At 40.8% G+C, this 21826-nt stretch overlaps 1 protein-coding gene across 1 annotated transcript in view; it reads left to right on the forward strand.

Moving 5' to 3' along the window:
- STK24 (serine/threonine kinase 24) overlaps positions 1 to 21826 on the forward strand; it is a 104329-nt gene that overhangs the window by 51001 nt on the left and 31502 nt on the right. The window contains exons 3-5 of the mRNA XM_007948160.2: positions 11841 to 11897; positions 20345 to 20453; positions 20976 to 21133. Of these exons, the coding sequence (XP_007946351.1) occupies positions 11841 to 11897; positions 20345 to 20453; positions 20976 to 21133 (324 nt within the window). The remainder of the gene's footprint in view (positions 1 to 11840; positions 11898 to 20344; positions 20454 to 20975; positions 21134 to 21826) is intronic.

Below are 21826 nucleotides of genomic sequence, written 5' to 3' on the forward strand. Positions count from 1 at the left end.
CAGGTAGGCCACACCCCTGGGGAAACTCCCCTTGGGCAGACCGGCCGCTCAGAACTCAGTCATGTGATCCATCATGGGAACCACCACTCACAACTGGAGTCCAGCCAAGTTGACACATCTTCAACTATCACAGTTCCACATTGTTCTTCCACTCTATCCAGGATTTCCTATGTAGATCTCCCTCTGAGTGATTGACAGCGGTAGCTGTGCACCATCTAGTTCTTCTGGTCTCATAGTCATATAGTATAGGCTGAGGATCACATAGTGTATCAGTTGCTTGGACTGATTGTTTCCATGTATCTTTAGTTTTCTTCATTCTTCTTAGCTCTGGATGAGGAGAGACCCATTGTTGCATCTAGATGGCTGTTTGCAAGCTTTTAAGATCCCAGTTGCTACTTGCCAAGTAGGATGCGGAACAATATTTTTGTGTACTGTGTTTTGCCATTTGAGCTTGATACCCCTGTGACCATGGTCCCGAGCCCACAGGTCCAACTATTCACTCCCTCCGTGTAGCTGGCTGTAGCCAAGAAGTGACTACCACCTCGTCCCTTGTCCCCTCTACTATATACCTGGGAATTCTTACAGAACATACAAATACACTTGAAGAAACATTGTCTCCCAACCCTATACATGGTCATGGGCACAATCCCCCCTGCATAGACATACCTAATAGTTCAGCCTGTCCACCTGTCTATCCAGCCATATATCAATGTTTGCCATCAGCGACAACACAGTGCTGTATCTGCAAAAGGGTCCATCTTTGTTGTTTGACCTCCCATGCCCCTCTCTGTATCTTCCTCAGTACCTCCATTATACACACTTTTTAATTGTGGTGTTGAGCTATATAGAACTTCAAATTTTGGGGTCTAGGGTACTGTGGTAGTTAAGGTTATGTGTCAGCTTGGTGGGCCTGAATTTGAGTGACTGGGCAGCTGGATGTTGTTATTCCCCCTGATAAGACGGGTAATCAACTCCATGATGGAATCTATTGGAACAGCTGAGTAGCTGCCTTAGGGATGTGATCTGCCTCCAGTGTATAAGTTGAAGTTTTTAGAAGGCTCTCAGCAACTTTTGGCACTTGAATCCTGCAGGTAGCCAGGTCTTCATTCAGCAGCCTGCTGTATTGTCTCCTGATCTTGAGACTCTTAATGGACTTGAATTACTGGCATGCTGTGTGGTTTTATAATTTGGGTACTGTGCCATTTTACTTGTTAGCCTTGGGTTTGTCAGCCTCAGCAGTCAGCAGCTGCCTGAGTGAAGAGATATCTCCAGCTCCAGTGGGCCCAGGAGCAAGAAGCAGAGCTGAAGGGGTCAAGGGACTTTTCACTTAGCCTCAGAGCTGGCACTTTGAACTGGGACTTACAGTCTCCTAACTGTAAGAGATTGTTGTTGTTGTTTGCTGTTGAGTCGGCCCCGACTCATAGCGACCTCTCCTTGGGTTTCCGAGGCAGTATCACTACGGAAGTAGGATTGCCCAACCTTCCTTCCGAGGAGTGGCTGGTGGGTTTGAACCGCCAGCCTTCTGGTGAGCAGTCAAGTGCCTTGGTAGCATAGTGGCTAAGACACTTGACTGCTAACCAGAAGGCTGGCGGTTCAAACCCACCAGCCACTCCTCGGAAGGAAGGTTGGGCAATCCTACTTCCGTAGTGATACTGCCTCGGAAACCCAAGGAGGGGTCGCTATGAGTCAGGGCTGACTCGACGGCACATAACAACAACAACTGTAAGAGAATAAATCTCTGTTTGGTCACGCTGCCCACCTGTGGTATTTTCTGTTAGAGTGTTACTACGGTGACAGGCAGCAAATAGGATTTGACCACAGGGATTTGATGTTCTTCTGTGGTTGTACGGTGATCATTGTGACTAAGGTAAGTTAAGTGATAGTGGCCAGTGTTTACTTAACTGGCATAACTTGCATACATGGAGAGTACCCCTTCAGTTAAAAATTTAGCAGTATTACTTATTATCAGTGCACCAGTTATCATCTCTGTCTTGGTCCCACCCTCTTTCCTGAAATTTTCTAGCTGTTGACTCAGGTGTAGGCCCCAAAATGTCCCATCAGTCTCTCACGGCTGCAAAGAGCAGTCTCTACTTCCCTCTCCACCCACCCAGTCACACTCTCCTGACTTTCTTATTTCTGTTCATGGAGGCATCATTTACTTGGGCTCAGAAGAGTGGTATGTATTTGATTCTGGCTTCTGTCTTCTTCTCACATCCAGCTTTGGTGAACTCTGAATCACTGCTGTTTCTAGCATGTCACTCAATCTTGACCCGACCTTTTGCTTGGATTTTCCGAATGATCATCTTACTTTCATTTCCCACTCACCCTATCATGTTGACAGTTGCTGGGTTAATGATCATAACACATGCTCTGATAATTTATTCTACTGGCCAAAAGTTTTGGTGATTCTCCATTGCTCCATAAATTTAGACTCAGTAGGCTTTCATTCAAGAGTCCCTGTGTCCCATTGCCTTCCATCTCATCCTCAGTTACTAAACCAGGATTGCTTGTTTTTACTCAGCCATCTCTTATCTGCCCTATCTATATCTAACACCTATCTCTGTGACACACCCTGTCATCCCTGCCCCAATCCCCCCTGCCAAAGTTCACCAAGTCACTGCTTAAATGCTATCTCTCTCCTGGAGCTTTATCTAAATAAACCTCCTCACTCAGATCAGAAAGCCCTCTCCTCTGAACACCCACAGCATTTTGTATCTCTCTTGTGGTATCCACAAGATCCTATCTTAGTTGTTTGCCCACTTTTTTTTTTTTAAAACTCAAAAGCACTTTAAGGTCAGAGTCTAAGTCTTTTTATCTCCTTTAGTAATACCAAGCGCAAGGCAGGTGTACTGTGATGGACTGTGGATGAGTATTGTAAGAAATTCTAGCATCTTTGAGACAGAGGAACAATTAAGTTTTTTGAGGCCAGGAACCATGTTTTGTACCTTGAGTACAGTGGAAGGTGGTATGAATCAGGGACTTGCTTTGACTAATAAAATGACATAGTGGTTGCATTTGCTTTTTTGCCTCCTAGTTTCAGAAGCCTCCTAGGCTTAGGGTTCACATGGGCTATATTAAAGTTAGTACAGTAAGAATAGCTACAGGTCATGGGGCACTAATTGTTTACCAGACACTACCTCACCTCATCTTTTTAACAATCCTCTGAGGTGGGTGGTATTTAGTCGCATGTATAGATGAGGAAATTGAGGCTTAAAAAGGCAAAGGGACTTGCCTAAGGGGCCGTGTAACTGGTAAGGGTTAGATGCAGGATTCAAACCCAAGTATTTACATTTTGTGCTTTTTGCACACCATCTTAGCATAAAGATTCACTTAAAATGTTTTTGAAGTCTGTAACCCCAAATTGTTTTAATAAAGCCTTCTGCATTGCTTATGCATCATTTTCGTAGCCTTTTGTTATGTTATGGTTGATGAATTATGGAGGCTTCGGAATGCAAGGCAGATGTAAAGCCAAGCTTATTTAACTTTAGAATTTTTATTTTAAAAATCTTGTTAACTGTTAAATGTGTATGAATCCACCATTATTTTGTATTTACTTACTTATTTAAAAAAAAAAAAACTGTAGTCTCTTGATATCTGTCAAGATTTCAGTCACCAATTCTAGTGTTTTTTTTTTTTTTAAACAAACCAACCAACCAACCTGTGGACTTATGATCAAAACAAAGTTTGATCACACTGTATTCTCAAAAACCAAAAAAACCCAAACCTACTGCCATCAAGTCGATTCCAACTCATAACGACCTCATTGGGTTTCTGAGGCAGTAAATCTTAATGGAAGTAGATTTCCCAGTCTTCCTTCTGCAGAATGGCTCGTGGGTTTGAATCGCCAACATTCTGGTTAGCAGTCGCCTTAGGTCCTGGATCATCAGATCTCTTTTGTGTTCTCAAAGGAAAAGGGACATTAACATTCTCATACTTTGCTGGAGTAGGTATAAATGGGGACAACTTCCTTGGAGAGCAGTTTACAGTTTTACTTGTAAAAATTCAAACAGACTCCCTCTGACCCAGCAGTTTGACTTCTAGGAAGTGACAAAATAAGAGTCGTCATTGCCTCTTTGCTCATGATAGAAAAAGAATGGGAACAGCCATATGTCTTTTGATAGGGGATGGGGATAGTAAAATAATGAGAAAATCTTTAATCTATTTAACACATAGGGAATACTCTCTGAGGAACTGTAAGTAAACAGCAAAGTTGTATAGAATGATACTATTTGGGTTAAAGGGGAGAAAGTTGTTTATGTGTTTGATTGCGTTTGCATAAAATACCTCTCTAAGGCTACTTAAGGCATGGTAACTTTGGTTAGAGGGGTGTGTTTGGGTAGCTGGGGTACCTTTTCTTTTACACTTTGAATCCTGAATTTATTTATTTAGTCAATCAAGCAAGCTATCAGTCAGTCTTTTTCTTTTTAATGAGAAAATTGTATCCTGAGGGCATTCATATTTTACATTTTTGAGGTCATTTTTATTCTAAAATCATTTTTATTTTAAGAAATCCTATGATTTATGTGTCTCATGGAACGAGCTCACAAGTCATGATTTGGAAGGTTTTCTGAGGGCAGTAATTTTATATCTTGGTAAGTGGCAGCATGTCGTCCCTTGCTGGGACCAGGTAGAGTATGTGCCTTTACCAGGCATTTCTTGTCAGACACTCTTACCTCAAGACTTGTAGCACACAAAAAACAAACTCACTGCCGTCTAGTTGGGTCCAACTCAATAGCGACCCCTTGGGTTTCCAAGGCGGTATCACTATGGAAGTAGATTGTCCAGTCTTCCTTCCGAGGAGTGGCTGGTGGGTTTGAACCGCCGGCCTTCTGGTTAGCAGTCAGATGCCTTAGGCACTCCACCACCGGAGCTCCCAAGACTTGTTGTGTGCTGTCCAGTCGGACCCGGCTCATAGTGACCCCTCCTTGGGTTTCCGAGGCAGTATCACTATGGAAGTAGATTGTCCAACCTTCCTTCCGAGGAGTGGCTGGTGGGTTTGAACCTCCAGCCTTCTGGTAAGCAGTCAAGTGCCTTAGGCACTGTGCTACCAGAGCTCCGAGAGCAGTCATTATTTTTCTTTCTAGTGAAGAATGCAAATGAATTGCTGCATTTTGTTTTGCTCAGAAACTGAATGCAAAGAAATACTACTTAGTCTTGTTAATTGGCCTGTTCCTGTTTCACCAAGTTATTTTAAAGCATTTATGGTGATGATGGTGATAAAGCTAATAGCACTTTGCATTTGTTTAGTACCTGGGACTTTGCAAAATGCTTTCACATTCATTATCTCATTTTATTGTCAGTTGAACTGTGAGGTTTAGAAACCCAAGTATGATTACAAGATCTTTTTATGGGTGAGGACTGAAAACTTAGAAGATTTAAGTGACTTGTCTAATGTCTCATGGTGAATTAGTGATCATCTTCCAGCTGGAGCTTCAGAGAATATGCAAAATGAGCTCTGCCACAATAAAGAGAATTACAAGTTGGCACTTCTGGCCCAGTAACCACTTAAGATTTTACATTGATTGGGTAGTTCCTCTAGGTAGTTGGGTATAATTTTGCCCCCAGGGGGCATTTGGCAACTTGGGAGACTTCTAGTTGTCACACGGTCAGGAGTGGAGGGGTGTTGGTGGTGCTACTGGCATCTAGTGGGTAGAGGCCCGGAACATCCTGTAATGCACAGAACAGGTCCCCAGCAAAGAATTATCCAGCTCCAAATGTGATTTGTGCAGAGGTTGAAAAACTCTGATACAGAGTTGTCGGGGGGGAGCTCTGGTGGCGTAGTGCCTGAGGCATTTGACTGCTAACCCAGAAGCCTGGCGGTTCAAACCCACCAGCCACTCCTCAGAAGAAAGATTGGGCAGTCTACTTCCTTAGAGATACTGCCTCAGAAACCCAAGGAGGGGTCACTGTGAGTCAAAATAGACTTGAAGGCAGTGAGTTTGGTTTTTGGTTTTATAGTTGGAGGGGAACACTTTGCCTAGAATCTCCAAATCCCATTTTTCACTTCCCGAGCTTATCCGTTTACTCTCTTTTGAACATTTCCTATTTTAAGATTGATGATGGTAGAAATTACTATTTGAGATTATGACTGGTAGCAAGTTTAAGAGACTTCCAGTGTTTGTGCTGAATATGTCGTTGGCATTTGAGGTGTGGTACTATAGGTATGGAGTACGGCATCAGAGGATTATTCTAAGAGCTGTCTTTCCTTGTTTCCCCATTTTCACAACGTCCACAGTATCACTGTCTTAACCCAGATGGTGAAGTAGGCAAAATTTATTTATAGCACCCTTCTCTCTTAATCCTAACTCCCTTGTTTTGGTTCTCTAGTGCTGCTCTAACAGAAACATACCATAAGTGATTGGTTTTATAATAAACAGGAAGGAGTTTATTCTCTTACAGTTTAGGAGGCTGGAAGTCTAAGTTCAAAGTGCCAGCTCTAGGAGTTGGGTGAAAGCCCCTCTATTGGCCCACTGGAGTTAGAGGCCTCTCTTAAAGCAGCTGCTAGCTTTTGAGGTTGACAAACCCAAAGTCAACAAGTAAAATGGTACAGTCTCCAAATTATCAAACCACACTGCAGACTACTAATTTAAGTCTGTTAACAGTCCCAAGGTCAGCAGATAACATGGCAGGCTGCTGAACGACTTGGCTACATGCAGAATCCAAGCCTGCCAGAAGCTGCAGACCATTCCCAAAGCTGTTCCTTACATACTGGAAACAGACCACATCCCTAAGGCTACTCAGCTGCTCCAGTAGATTCCACCATAGAGTCTCATCATGGGGAATAACTACATCCAGCTGCCCAGCCATTCAAAACCACACCCAGCCAAGTTGGCACACAATTTAACTACCACAGGTAGTAAAGAGACACCAAGAGCTGGAAGCTGTAGTTTGGGAATTCTAATTAGAAGGGGAAGGAACAAAGTAGAACTTGTAACTTTAGGGCTTACTGGGGCCATGGAAAAGGTAGAACCAAAGAATAATTGAGTGCAGAGGAATGAAGCTGTGAAGAACAATGGAAGTGTTCGAGCAAAGGTTGAAGGTTCACTATTGAGTAGTGGAGTCACACATGAGAATGGGAGGTGATGGTGAATGAAGAACACTGATGGTGAAGCTCTTTGAGGGCAGAATGAGATGTTCCTTCTTTTCTGAGGCAGGATGAATATGACTCATGATCACCTGACCCTGTGTGATCATCACCAAGACTCCAACCTTTATGTTAAGTTATATAACATGCATTTGTTTGGGTACTTTTAGTAAATGCCAAGCAAGTTGCCTACTTCTTTGTATGAGCATCTTTCTTTATACTAGTTAATGAGGGCAAACTAACCTCCTCTGGGCTTGCTCTTTCTTTCTAGGAAATTCACTTTCCTTCCATGTATAAATCTTGCCTTGACTTATTTTGCTCAACATCATGTCCTCCAAGTTCATGCACGTTATTCAGGTTTCTACATGTTTCGCAGATTCTACATTATTCTTTAGGGTTTCATAATATTTCATTATGTGTATGTACCATATTTCTCAGTTGATGGGCACTTAGGTTGTTTCCATCTCTCTTTGCTGTTGTGAGTAGTGCTGTGATGAAAATGGGTGTGCATATATTTGTTCGTGTCCTGCCTCTCATTTCCTTACGATATATACTTAGTAATGGGATTGCTGGATCAAGTGGTATTTCTGTTTCCAACTTCCTAAGGAATCACCATACCAATTTCCACAGTGGTTGTATCATTTTACAGCCCCACCAGCAGTATATGAATGTCACAATCTCTACCCATCCTCACCAGCATTTATTTTCTGTCTTGTTGAACTTTGCTATTAATGCTGGGGACACCTGCTGTTTTTTATAGCACTAGTGACAATTAACTTTGTTGAACAATTGTTGAAAGTCTGTCTTCCACTCTAGAAAGCAGACTCCCTAGAGGTAGGGTACATACAGCCTCAATTCCCTGTACCTAACACCTGGGAGAGATTGCTCAGTCAAATGTGGTAGAAAGAGAGCAGAGGAGTCCCAGGTGGCAGTGACCCCACATCTTGAGGGGGATTGCCTAGTTTTCATGGGGTAGTTTTCGGTGGCGAGAATGATTGGCACACCCAGTGAAGTTGAAAAGCAAATTCAGCAGATTGTGGTGGCAACCAGTGGAACTTTTCATGATGCAATTTCCATTTCCCCATTAGTGGTGCTAGTGGAGCTGGTAACAGAAACACATTAGTCGTAGGACATAGTCAAGGTATTTAAAGCATTGTTGTTGTTGTTGTTATGTGCCATCGAGTCGGCCCCGACTCATAGCGACCCCTCCTTGGGTTTCCGAGGCAGTATCACTACGGAAGTAGGAAGTAGCCCAACCTTCCTTCCGAGGAGTGGCTGGTGGGTTTGAACCGCCAGCCGTCTGGTTAGCAAGCGTCTTAGCCACTATGCTACCAGAGCTCCCATTTAAAGCATAGTGACCTGAATAAATGACTCAAAACCAGTGTTACTGAGTGCCCTCTTATGTGGTGGTCCTCTTGTTTGAGTAGCATTTACATCCCAGCATGGCTGGTACAAGGAGTGAGCTAGATAAAAATAGAAGTAGGGCTGGTTTTTATTCCACCTTCCTTTCTAGAAAGGAGGAAGCCTTTATAATGAAAGGGTGGGGTTTTAGCCTTTGAGCTGGGGAGCCAGTTGTTCTACTGTTGCTTAAATGCCCTCTGAGGTGGTGGTGTTTGCCGTTGAGTTGGACCAACTCATAGTGACCCCCCCCCCTTGGGTTCTGAGGCGATATCACTACGGAAGTAGATTGTCCAACCTTCCTTCCGAGCAGTCAAGTGACTTAGGCACTATGCTAGCAGAGGTAGAGGTGTTAGGAGAACACAAAAAAGTAGGTCAGTTTATTTCCTATTATGACACCCTGAAAGAAAAAAGGAGTTGTTTGGTTTCCTGCTGGGTTAACTGGGCAGAAGGTAGCTGAAAAAGACCTGAGGAGAAATGGTTGAGGGTGTGGTGCACTTCGGCTGGCTGTTCTAGGAAGCTGTGTGGTGACACTGGAATCTCCCTTGTCAGCAAATATTTCTTCCCAGCGTGTAATACTGCACAGCTAGCTGCAGGTGCTCAGAGATGAGGAGAAACCACCTACCTGCCAAGAGCTTATCTTGCTACTAGCAAACTCTTCCTCAATGCCCGTAAAAGACACGGAGCTGATTTAAATAGCAGCCATAGAAAGGGAAATGGTAATAGATATTTGAAATACCAAGTCATTTTATAGGGGGGAGAATAATAGTTTATTTTGAATTATCAGGCAAGATGCTGTTGGACCACCTAGAAAGAACAACACAAACATTAACCAGAGAGCAAGTATTATGAAAATCCACAATTCAGTATATTTGGGGTATCAAATGAAGTTTGAAGAGTATTTTTTATGCTAGGATTTTTTTTTTTTTTTTTTTTTGGAGAATCAGAATCTGGGTAATTGAGTCTTTTCAAGGCAGATGTGTAGTGTCTGACAGATCTTAACTGATGAGTGAGTGAAATGCTTTTTTTCTATAAGGTGGATCCCATATACCTTTTTCAAGGCCTTTTCCAGTCTAGAATGATACTGGCTTTATTATATGATAAAGGTATTTAAAAAGCTTGAGAAAAATTCTGTATGCAGTGAACCTGGACTATATTTCAAATACCATAAAATTAACTCCAGATGTCAGAGTTTATTTGAAATTTTAAAAGAACTTCCTTTCTCAAATGCAGTGTATGTAACAGTCAGGAGCTCTGAAGGCTTAGTGGATAAGGCGTTTGGCTGCCAAGCAGAAGGTCAGCAGTTCAGATCCACCAGCCGCTTTGTGGAAGGAAGATAGAGCTATTTGCTTCTGTAAAGATTTACAGCCTTGGAAACCCAGTAGGGGTCACTATGAGTCGGGATCAACTCGATGGTAGTGAGTTTGGCTTTGGGTTTTGGTATGTAACAGTGCCTCCTGAAAGTGAATATGCAGTCAACCTAATTTACCCTTCCTTGATTACAGGGGGACCATACTTAACTTTTATTAAGCTTGAACATGCAGGCACTGTCCGTAGGCTCTTTTAGTTTACCTTTAACTGGGAAGTACAGACAAGCAAATATAAATTAAAATCAGACCAAAAGGTGCTAAAGTAGAAGTTTGCACAGAGTTTGGGAGCATGAAGGCAGGTGAAAAGGTTTTTCTGATTTGAGGAAACGGCACAAGCAAAAGGCCTGAGAAATCACAACGTATTCAAGAGGAGCAAGTTCAGTGCATCAGGGTTTAGAGTGTGATGGGAGCTTGGTGACGAGCCTGCTTTGGCAGTGTTCTCAGAGCCAACACTCAGTTCCATCCTGAGCATCAGAAAGGTTTTGTTTTTCTGTCTGTCTTCATACAAAAGCTTCTGCATGGCTTTTTCCCTGAGTAAGCAGTGAAACTTAATGATGTAAGTGTGCCTGTGAACACTACCACTACTATTAGTTTATCAAATTATCATTAGCTGCTTGCTATTGAGTTGGCCTTCTACTCATGGCAACCCCATGCACAATGGAAGAAAAATGCTGGTTGCATATCAGTCCATTGTTATCCATAGGGTTTTCCTTGGCTCATTTTTGGGAGTAGATCACCAGTCCTTTGTTCCTACTCTGTCTCAACCTAGAAGCTCTGCTGAAACCTGTTCAGCATCATAGCAACACACCTCTGACAGACAGATGATGTCTGTGCATGAGGTGTGTTGTTGGGGAATCATTCCTGGGCCTCCTGTATAGGAGGTAAGACGTCTACCATGGAACCACCAATGTCCCTCCTCTTATTGATGTTTCCAGCTATCATTTTTTTGTTTTACTTTGGGTCAGGTACTTTGCTTGAGCACTGAGTGGGAAGCTGAGAGAGAAAATCACTTCATGGGGCACTCAGTATAGGGGGAGTCAGGATTTAAACCCTGGTCTGGCTCACAAAGCCAACATTCTGGTCATCACACAGTCAGACTGCTTCCTTCGTGAAAAGTGATGGGAATGTTTGTGTGTGTTTAAGGAAGTAGCACTTTGGGATTTGTGTTTTAAAATGAGAACTCTGGAAATCATGAAGCGACTGAGTGACTTCAAGGGTGATAAGCGAAAAAAGACAGTTACTGGAGTCAGACATTGCGTTTGAGGCACTGAGCTGAAAGAACACATTGTTAAGCTGAGTATCTGCTTCTTGAAAAGCTCTTTGATGTCCATTTGCCTTCATCAGCATGAGAGTGAAGAAGGTACCATAGATTTGAGTATTGGAAATTAACTGTCTTTCTGCAAAATAAATGGTGAACCTAAGGCTAAATTGGTCATCCTCCTGCGGCTGTCTTACTTTCCTGGGAGCGTTGCCTTCCCTTTGCTCACAGGGACCTGGAATCACTGAGGTGTTCAGGACTGTAGGCAGGAAGGGGGGGAGTACACTTGTCTCTGTTGCTGAGTGCTTGAGTGCCTCCTGGCTGACAGAGAGGCAGGGTGGGACATGTGACTGTTGCTGACTTTGGGGGCTGGCTCTCAAAAGTTGCTGTGCTTGAGAAGCACCTGCTGAAGTATTAACATTTCTAGTTCCCTCTTCCCATATTCTTATTCAGTAGGTATGGAATGGGGCCTGAATCTACATTTTCAGTAACTCCTTAGAAGAGACAGAGGTCCCTGACCAGACGCTGAAAAGCTATTCTTTAATGGCACTTGCACTCTGGGATTTACTATACAGTACTCACTTTGACACACTTACCTTGCTGATAAATATTTATCAAATTTTTTACTTTTAAAATAATAGGGAAAAATGCTGTTAGATTATTTAAAAAGTAACTTTTTCTGCTTTTGTTTTTAAAATAATTCCTTTCTTTTTGCTTTTTTTTTTTGTAGGATACTAAGTTGTGGATAATAATGGAATACCTTGGTGGAGGTTCTGCACTAGATCTAGTAAGTATTATGCTGGATACTGCGTCAGAATTTGTTCTCTGTAAAGCTTGGTTTTAAAGATAAGTCTATATGTACCTGTTTGTATTTCCTTTTTCTCTTTAAATTACATCACAAAGGAACTCTTTGTCTTTATGGTATATATTTTTTGCTTCTGATATCTGAAAAGTATTGGTCTACTTTTGAAAACAGTTGTATTGCGTCATGGAAAAATAAGTATCAGACTCCAACAGATTTATTCATAGAAGCAATGAAGGATTTTGCCTGGAATTATCTTACCTAAGAATAGTTAGTTGGCTTATTTGAAAAACTAATTACCCCTGTTAGAACTGATACATCCTCATTGTTTCATATTTCAGACAACTTAGCTTCTAAAAGAGGCATGTAATATATGCATTTACAAGTAAAGTCAGAAATTTTGAAAATTAAAATTTGAGGCCTACTCTGGAGATGACTTCAGGAGCAAGTGACAATTATGGTTTAACTATTGAAGTACGGTGTAAAATACTGGATCAGTAGTCATGCCAGGGAGGCATGTAGAGGCCTGTTCATTTCCATTGTGTGGATGCACAAGCAGAGGCATTGATTGCCTTGCCGACTGGCATGTGACTTTATGATGGAGCTAGACCAGCATCATTGCATCTCCTTATCTAGAACTCTGTCTACATTGCTATAATGGATACCAATCCACAGATAAGAGTGTGCTGGTTAGGATAAAGAGCCTTGGTGGTGCAAGAGGTTTGTAGTCGGCTGCTAACCAAAGGTTGACTATTTGAACACAGCCAGTGGTGGGTCAGTGGATGAACAGTCCTGATAGTTTGCTTCAGTAAAGATTATAGCCAAGAAAACCCTACACAGCAGTTCTACTTTGTAACACATGGAGTCATCATGAGTTGGGGACCAACTTGATGGCAGCTAATAACAACAGTGTAGGATAACTTTAACGTCACAATCAGAGATTCATGTTTAGTAGTAAAATTGTGGTTGCATTTTGGGTTTTGATGGAATGCTCAGAAACAACCAGTATATCATAAATAATGCTTAAATCACTCTTGAAACATATTGTATACAAAAGACACCCCCCCCCCCAAAAAAAAAACAACTTGAACTGTTGTTTACCACTTGATATGTTTGTCCTACTGAGGTTAATGCTGGCAGTAAAATTGGTGTAATTAGCACTTTTTTTCTACCCCTCTTATAAAAACTGGGCTTTTGGGTGAGTGGTGATTTCTAAGACAGGCCTAACGTACCATTTTAGTGTTGTCAGGATGGTGGGTATATGATTTTTCACTGTGAAAGCTGAATGAAGGCCCATTCTTAGTAGTTATAGTCTATACACATTTTATTCATTAAGGGAGGGGAGAAGAAGGGAACACTGCAGGGGGAGAAATAAAAGATAGGTCTTTTTCATAGTAATAATAATGATTGGTAGGGTTTTTTTTTTTTTTTTTTTGGAAAAATATACTTAGAAAACATGTATCCCCAAAAGGTCTTTAGGTAATTTACTCCATTTACAAAGTTGCATAATTTAACAAACTATAAAAGCAGTTGGTCAAAATGGTATTCAAAAGGAAGACCTCAAGAAAAATATTTAATACGGTACAAGGAAGATACTAATGTGGATAAAGCAATGAAACAACAGCTGGGTAAATTTTATGACTTGCTTTTGATTCTTTTCTGTAAATATACACATGACACAAAGAGCTTTTTATTTTTACATGGGAAATACAACAGCAATATAGAAAATTACCCTCATTTCATGTAATAGATTTACTTTTATTACCGTAAATGAATTTTATTTGTGGCATATATAAAGTTGTTTGCAGGGACTCTTTTCTCCAACATTGAGTCCTTCAGAGCAGCAATGCTAGTCTACAAATATTTTAGTTTATTCATTCTCAGTGCCATAGTAATTTATTTGGTAGTAACTTTTTTTAGAGTATTGAGTTGAAGGTTCTCTGTGTGAAGTTGTAGACATTACAGTTAGAAGGAAATGTAGAACTCTCCACTTTAAAAAATTATCCCACATATAATGTAAGAGTCCCAATAAATGGCCATCCATCTTCCACTTAAGTAGCCCTGGAGACAAGAACCACACGTTCCTTTTTAGATGTTCTGATCATCTCATTTTAAAAGATGAGGAAACAAAGATGCTCAGAGGTTAGGTGCATCCCAGTAGCAGAGCTGGGCTTTGAACCTTCTTTTGTCCAACTGCCTTAACCTTCCTTAACCTCTTGCCCCTTCCTGAAACTTTGTTGTGTTTTTCTCCATTTTGTATCATCTTTCTGTTGGTCTGCCTCCAGCCACTCAAAAAAGAAGACATACTTTAACAGTGGGAGATAAGAATTTTTTAATGTTGAAAACCATTAGGATTATTTTGAGATGGTCTGTTTTACGTTTATGAAAAAGTTTTTAAAAACTGGGCTATTGTCCTATGTAAAGATTTGATACCATGTGGCTGAGTAGGGTCATTTCTTTAAAAAATTCTTGCTTTTTTTTATTGTTTGTGCAGATGTTAACTCTGTTAAGGTGCATAATGCTAATACTTTAGAAATATGAGGACCAACAGAAGGGAGAGATGACTAGTTGTATCTCCTTTAAGTAGAGTTCTCTCCCATTCTCCTGTGCATGAAGATCTTACCTTCTCTTTCTTCATTTTGTTCTCTCTAGATTCATCTTTTCTCTTCATGCATCCAGTAATAGAAAATCTCTAGATTTCTATCTCCTAAGAGATAGGTTTCACCCTACATTATTGAGAAATAGTGTAATAACCCAAAGAAAATTCTGGGGAATTCTGGGGAATTACTTCTTCAGAACAGCTGTCTTTTTGTAGTCCCTCCCAGTTCTTAGCCATGAGCGTATGGGTTTTATATAGTTTGAATTATAGTGCACAGACAGTTTTTCCTTTTTTAGTCTACATTATGGTTATCAGACCTTTTTACTCAGGCCATGAAAGGTTAGCTTAATTCCTCTGTCTCTAGTGTCCATTACTTAAGAGTAAAAATAATTAATTTAACACCCTATAACTTAAAATATGATAGATTTTTGTAGTCTACTGTGTGAAACCACATTTTTTTCAGCAAATATTTGTTGTGTCCTACCATGTGCCAGGCGTTGTCCTAGCCATTGGGGTTATTTGACAAAGTAGAGGAAAAGCCTTACTATCGTGTAGCTGTGGTCTAGTAGGGGGAGGGCAGTCAGTTGTATAGTATGCTGGAGGGTGCTACAAAGGAAAACACAGAGGAGCAAGAGAACTGGACAATTGGGGTGAGGATTAGCAACAGAGCATGAGACTGAAAGGTTTTTAGCGGATTCAAATATCAGTCAATATTGCAGGAGGATCTAACTATGGACAACCATAGAATGTGATTAAGAAGGAACACTATATAAATTGGACACTCAGGCAGAGATGTGTGATAGACTTAGAAATGAATATTCAACATGATAAAAGAAAAAACATGGTGTATACATTAATGGATAGGCCAAACTGCTGTTCTAAAACTGAAAAAACCCAAACCCACTGCCATTGAGTCAGTTCTGACTCATAGCAACCCCCATTGGTTTCTTTATGGAAGTAGATTGCCTCATCTTCCTCCCTCATAGCAGTTGATGGGTTTGAACCGCCAGCCTTCTGGTTAGCAAAGGCCTTACCCACTATACTTATCAGAGCTCCTTAACTGCTGTTTTAGTGGCCCACATATAGTCTCTCAGACAAGATAAAAGTTAATTTCTCTCTCACTAGTGGGGTCAGCGGGCTTTGATTCATCAGGTCATCAGGGACTTGGTTAGTGTAGTGGCTCTGCCATCCCCAGTCCATTGCTTTCATGTGTTCTTCAGTCATTGTCCTTTCCAGTTCCCATTCTTTCAAGGTCAAGATGAAGAAAAGGATGTATCCATTCTGCTCATATTCCATTGGCAGGAACTAAGTCACAAGGCCAGATCTTGCTGCTGCAGAGGCTAAGAAGTGCACTTTCTAGTTGAGTGCCCATGTGCCTGACTAATAAATCTGTATTACAGAAAAAAATGGAAGAAAAGTCTCTGACAAGGAAGAATTGGAAATCAACCGTAGACGGAATACAGTCTAGTTTTTCTTACTTGGAGTCTTTCTCGTGAACCTCCATTTGAAGATTCCACAGTCCTCTTAATGACAGAGACCACCATCATTATACTGTGTAGAAATGATAATGATGGAGACTGCTAGTATATGATGCAGAGAACTCAATTCAGACTAGTCTTATCCATTAATGAGGAACTTTGTGGTGTAGAGAGCAACCAAGTACTTTTTATAGTGAATTTTGACACCAAGAACAATTCCCTCCACATCATGCCCCAAGTAAATGCAGGTAGTCCCTGGGTTATGAAACAAATCCATTCCTAAGTGTCTTTAATTTGAATTTGTAGGTAAGTTGGAACAGGTACTTAGGGTTCTTATTTAGCCTTACTTTAGTGTAAGAAAAACCTTTTCAGTGATTTAAAAGCTGCATGGGCTGAGAACGAAGGTGATTGTGATGAAGAATTTGTTGCAAGTAGGGGTGGTTCAGTCCTTTTAAAGTGAGGGCAAATTTACATAACATAAAAGTGCAAATACTACAGTGAGAGTTGTCTGTAACCAAGGCTTTCCTATAGAGTGCCTTCCCCACAGGTGTATAAATCAGTGATGGATTATGTTTTGTTCAGATACGAAAGAGCATAAGCATACGTCTATTAATCACAGAAGCCAGCTCTTAATTATAGGGGAAGAGTTTTCAATTAGTTTTCTTTAGCTCTTTTTCGTATCTTCTCTTAGTAATAACACCAGGCTGCTCGCCGTTGTTTCTTTTTAGTGGCTTGATAAAAGAAAGGAAGAGGTGGTGTGCTTGGAGAGAAAAGACGTTGGATTCAAGCGTGTTCTATAGAGACCCTTTTATTAAGCCTCAAATAGCACAAAGACAAAGATATAGTCATCCAGGATGAGGGAAACCATCACTATGTACGCAGTACAGAGGCCAGTGGAGTCAGCTGAATCAGCCACAGTGTTCATTATATACAGTAGAGGACAAAGGAAATCCTCACAAGATCATGATTAGGTGCAGGTCAATCCATCACTGTCACAGGTGGGACTGTAGTAGAAGGAAAAGGACCATGATAGGATATATACACAGTTGAAAATGAAAAAGCCTTACTGGATAGGTTCTGGGGCTTGTTCGCCTGGCTTCATGGTGGTCAGGATATGTATGACTCATGACTATGCAGCCCTGAGTCATGATCACAAGGTGGCTACAAGACAATACCAGGACCCCAACCTTTAGCTTAAATTATATAATATGTGGCTCTTTTCAATAACTCATTAAGGATGTGCCCAGGCAAGTTCCCTAGTTCTTTGTGTGAGCATAACCCACTTTCACCTACACTCTTTCTGAGGACAAACTGCTTCTTCCTAGGTTTGCCCTGGACTTTTCTAAGCATACCCACATTGCTGGTTTAATGATCAAAAAGAATTCAAATGGCATCTGAACGTCTGTCAAAACTCAAAATGGAGTTGGACCCCCTGCTGTAGACAACAGCCTAGCACAAACCAAGTGCATTAGAATTTAAGGTCTAATACAATGATAAGCACAAGTATAGGCTTATATTACTGATTATCTGTTTGGGCAGAGATCTGATGGAAGAGGAATTGGACTCAGCACTCTGTAATATGATTTTTAAGGGTCGTTTCCCCTTCTCTGGTATTGTGGGTAAGAACATGTACTCTGCATCTCTCTTCCCTCCTGTCTTTTTCTCAGGTTAATTAGAGAAATGTCTTTCCTTATTTTCAATATTAAAATTTCTGTATTCTGTGACTACTTGAAAATAGACGTGGAGAAGTCATCTTATTACAAGATGTAGGGCTTTCTAGATTGTGTTCTTTGAAACAGTAGTCTAGATATGTGTTGGAAATAAGATTCTTGGTCAAATAAATTAGGGAAAAAGTAGGTTATGGAAACAGTGTGTGCAATATGCTATCTTGTCTGAGGTAATTTTTGCCTAGTATCTTAATTAGGATTTGTGATATATGCTGGCAGCCTGCTTGATCCAAGTGGTTGGACATTTTATAATCTTATAAATAGAAGGTGAACATATAGGGGAAAACTAAAAACGATCGGCAGCTCTCTTACACTGAGTTCTGAAATGTGAGAAAACAGAGGTGATACTTATCATGTGTCAGTTCATAATGCCAGTGAATATAAAACGATAGGAGAGGCAGCCCAAGCTTCACATCTGGGCTGACAAAGAAGGTCCTTCAGAAATAAAAATCAGCCATCCAGTGGACTTTCACTTATGGTGACCCTGTGGTGTTAGAGTAGAGCTGTTACTCCATAGGATTTTCAGTGGCTGAGTGTTTGGACGTAGATGCTAGCACTTTCTTCTGAGGTACTCTGGGTAGACTTGACCTGCCAACATTTTGGTTAGCACCCTAGCATATTAACCATCTGTATCACCCAGAAACTCCCCTTCAGAAATAGCTTCCTTTTTGTTTATTGTAAAACAAACCATACATCCTCTGAGAATGGTCCCAACTCTGTGGATCTCAGTGTAGACTGAGACTCAGGTCTTGCAGTTGAAATAGGTATAGCTAATTAAGAAATCTGTGTGAGATATAAGTAAAGCTGTAATAAAAAACATCTAGGATTTTCCGTTGCCCCACATGAGCCCCCGGAAGTCCTTTTAGGAATATATCACTTTCAGTGCCAGACAGAACTATTACATTGCCATCACCTTGGTAAAGGCACTGAGACACACAGATAGGACTGCCTGTATCTTTCCAGGAAAATGTGCATTCATCAGTTGTGAGCTCTCCCCTCGAATGCTTGTCTTGGTTTTAGTTCCTCTGGTGTAAAGTATCCCACAAGTTGCCATCAAGTGGACTTTGACTCATGACAACCCCAATACTTTATAGGGCTTTCATTGGTGATTTTTCAGAAGTCAATTTGTCAGTCCTTTCTTTCAGGTACCTCTGGATAGACAAGAACTTCCAACCTGTTGGTTAGCAGCTGTGGACATTGTTTATTTTCATCCTTACTTAGCCACTTTTTTTCTGTTTTTTTTTTTTTTTTTTTTTAAGGGACCATTAAGTAGGTTTTAATAGTTTAGGCAAATTCTGTTTTAGAATGAAGAAGTTTGCAGATTTTAACTATTCTTGCTCATTTAATATGGATACTGTTGTCTCAAACTACTTAATAAGATATTCATTTGAATAATTTGAATTATTTTTCATACTTTAGGAATAACTAAAGTATGTGAATTTATGTTATGATAGAATTCACTCTCAAGCCCACAAAACGTAAGAGGCCTATCATTCAGGAGAAAAGTTAATTTTGAATTATTAGAACTCAAGCCCATGGTTTCATTATTAGTTCGTCAGGGAGTCTGAGGTCTTGTTTTGCTGAGGTGTGAGTTATGCAGTTATTATTTTTGATTTAATTCACTGTTCTTCAAGTAATGGTGGAATTATCATAAAATTTGAACTGAGCTCTTTAATTTTTCCTTATCTTTTAAATAGAGAGATGCTAACTTGACATTAGGATACTGCCTCGGAAACCCAAGGAGGGGTCGCTATGAGTCGGGTCCAACTCGACGGCACATAACAGTAATAACAGTGTATATGTTATGTGTATATATATACACACACACACACACACAATTATGAATATTAAGAGTCATATTAAGAAGTTAATTACTTTGAGTTTCTCAGAACAAAAACCAGAGACACTTCTTTATTGTGGTAGAGATAATAATGACAGAGAATCTCTTAGGAATTGAGCTCTCACAGCTTCCCTTGGCCCAAGTTGGGGAGCTTTAAAATGCAGAATTTTAATTACGGTTTACAGATAGTCTCAAAAAACTGTTAGCTCCTAGACTTTTTTTTTTTTTGACCAGTCATATTTTTGGTCACCAGGGATGAGTCTTCTGGTAAGATAATTAAAAACATTAGGATAAAGCAAAGCTGCTGCTTGTCATAAACAGGTACTGTGAATTTCTGGACTTTTTTGTTTGCTACTCTAAAATGCCCTGTGAGGACCCTTGCTTTGCTTAACCCTGGCTAGGGGGTAGAGGGGAATACCTACCAAATCAGCCTATAGGCCACAGGTGAGCAGACAGACCCGGGGAATTTCTCATTTTGCTAGCTGGCCCTACCTTTGATTCTTAGCTATTTTGCTTCTGGTTTCTTTTTTCTTTTCTTTCTTTCTTAAATACTTGAAGCATATGCCTTTAAGTAGATCAGAAAGGTAATTCTCAGACCTTGAATGAAATAATTTGCTTCTTTATCTCCTCCTGTATCTCTTACTTAATATTGTAATAGTTTGAGCAAAATTTCTGTTTCGGAATGAAAAAGTTTTTACATTTTATCTACTCTTGCCCATTTAATATGGATATTGTTGACTCTATTTTTTACAAATACTTAAATAACCTTTTTTTTTCCCCCTTATTAGTTAGAACCTGGCCCTTTAGATGAAACTCAGATTGCCACTATATTGAGAGAAATATTGAAAGGACTTGATTATTTGCATTCAGAGAAAAAGATTCATAGAGACATTAAAGGTAAGCAAACAGTTTGTTTTTATTTCTTTAAAATATCTAAGACTTGTATGAACTTGTAAAGTTAAACTGTACTTCTCAAGTGATCTCTGGTGCACCGAGGTTAAGGCATTTGGCCGCTAATCAAAATGGTGGCTTGGAGCCACCAGCCGTTCCACAGGAGAAAGGTGAGGCAGTTTGTTTCCCTAAAAATTTATAGCCTGGAAACCCTATGGGGCAGTTCTCTGTTCTGTAGGGTCACTATGAGTCAGAATAGACTAGATGGCAGTGGTTTTTTCTCTTCTCGGGACATTGTCTTGCCTGTATTTGTAGATTATCTTCAACATGCTTAGCGGATGGGTTGCTTTGGGGTCGGGGGCGTGGGAAGTTTCTGACAGAAAGCATGATGCTTAATGCCTATTCTTATTAAGCACATGATCTAGTAGGGGAGGGGAGAAAATGCAACCATTCCCCAAATGAGAGTGAATGTAGCATGCTGCAACACAGTGCGTAGTGTTAGGAGGCTTCTTTGTTTTTATTTTGCAGCTGCCAACGTTCTACTTTCTGAACATGGAGAGGTGAAGCTGGCCGATTTTGGAGTAGCAGGCCAGCTGACAGATACCCAGATAAAAAGAAACACCTTTGTGGGTACCCCTTTTTGGATGGCGCCTGAAGTCATTAAGCAGTCAGCCTACGACTCAAAGGTAAGGGCCCATACTTCCTATTCAGTGGGTCTAGAGGACCCTTGTTCTTTAACCTTCCAGCTTTTGTTCTTAAGCTTGCAGCTTCTGTAGCGAAAGCAAAGCATGTACCCTCAAGTCGATCAGAAAGGTAGTTCTCAGACTGATTAAAAATAGTTTGCTTCTTTATCGCCTACTGTAGCTATCCTTTACTTTTAATTGAGGTTTTTGGCTTAGGTAACGTTCTGTTTAATGGTGCTGGGTGGTCAGTACTGAGAAGGAGCATGTTTGTAAGTGAGTCGAAGAATAGAAGGTCTGAGGCGGAGAGGGTGGGTTCAGCTTGGCCGGCCATGTTGAATTCAAGATGACTATGAGACATCCAAGTAGAGGCATCCAGTAAAGGCACATGGAAAAGCATCCCTCTGGAGAAGAGGGGCTGAGAGATTATCTGAATGGGCAGAGGTTGAAGCCTGAGTAGTCTGGACAAGAGAGAATAGGGGGGACAGGACTCAGTGAACGAACGATATTTAAGGGACAGATAGAGAAAGAGGATCCCAGAAAAGAAATGGAGAATCCACAAAAATGTAAGAGCAGAATTGGGAAAGAACAGTGCTTTTAAAAATTGCCATAGAGCATAGTGCCTAAGGCACTTGACTGCTCACCAGAAGGCTGGCGGTTCAAACCCACCAGCCACTCCTCGGAAGGAAGGTTGGGCAA

Source organism: Orycteropus afer, unplaced genomic scaffold (genome assembly GCF_000298275.1).
Source record: "Orycteropus afer afer isolate SDZICR_OR568_19922 unplaced genomic scaffold, OryAfe1.0 scaffold00206, whole genome shotgun sequence".
Classification (NCBI taxonomy): Eukaryota; Metazoa; Chordata; class Mammalia; order Tubulidentata; family Orycteropodidae; genus Orycteropus; species Orycteropus afer.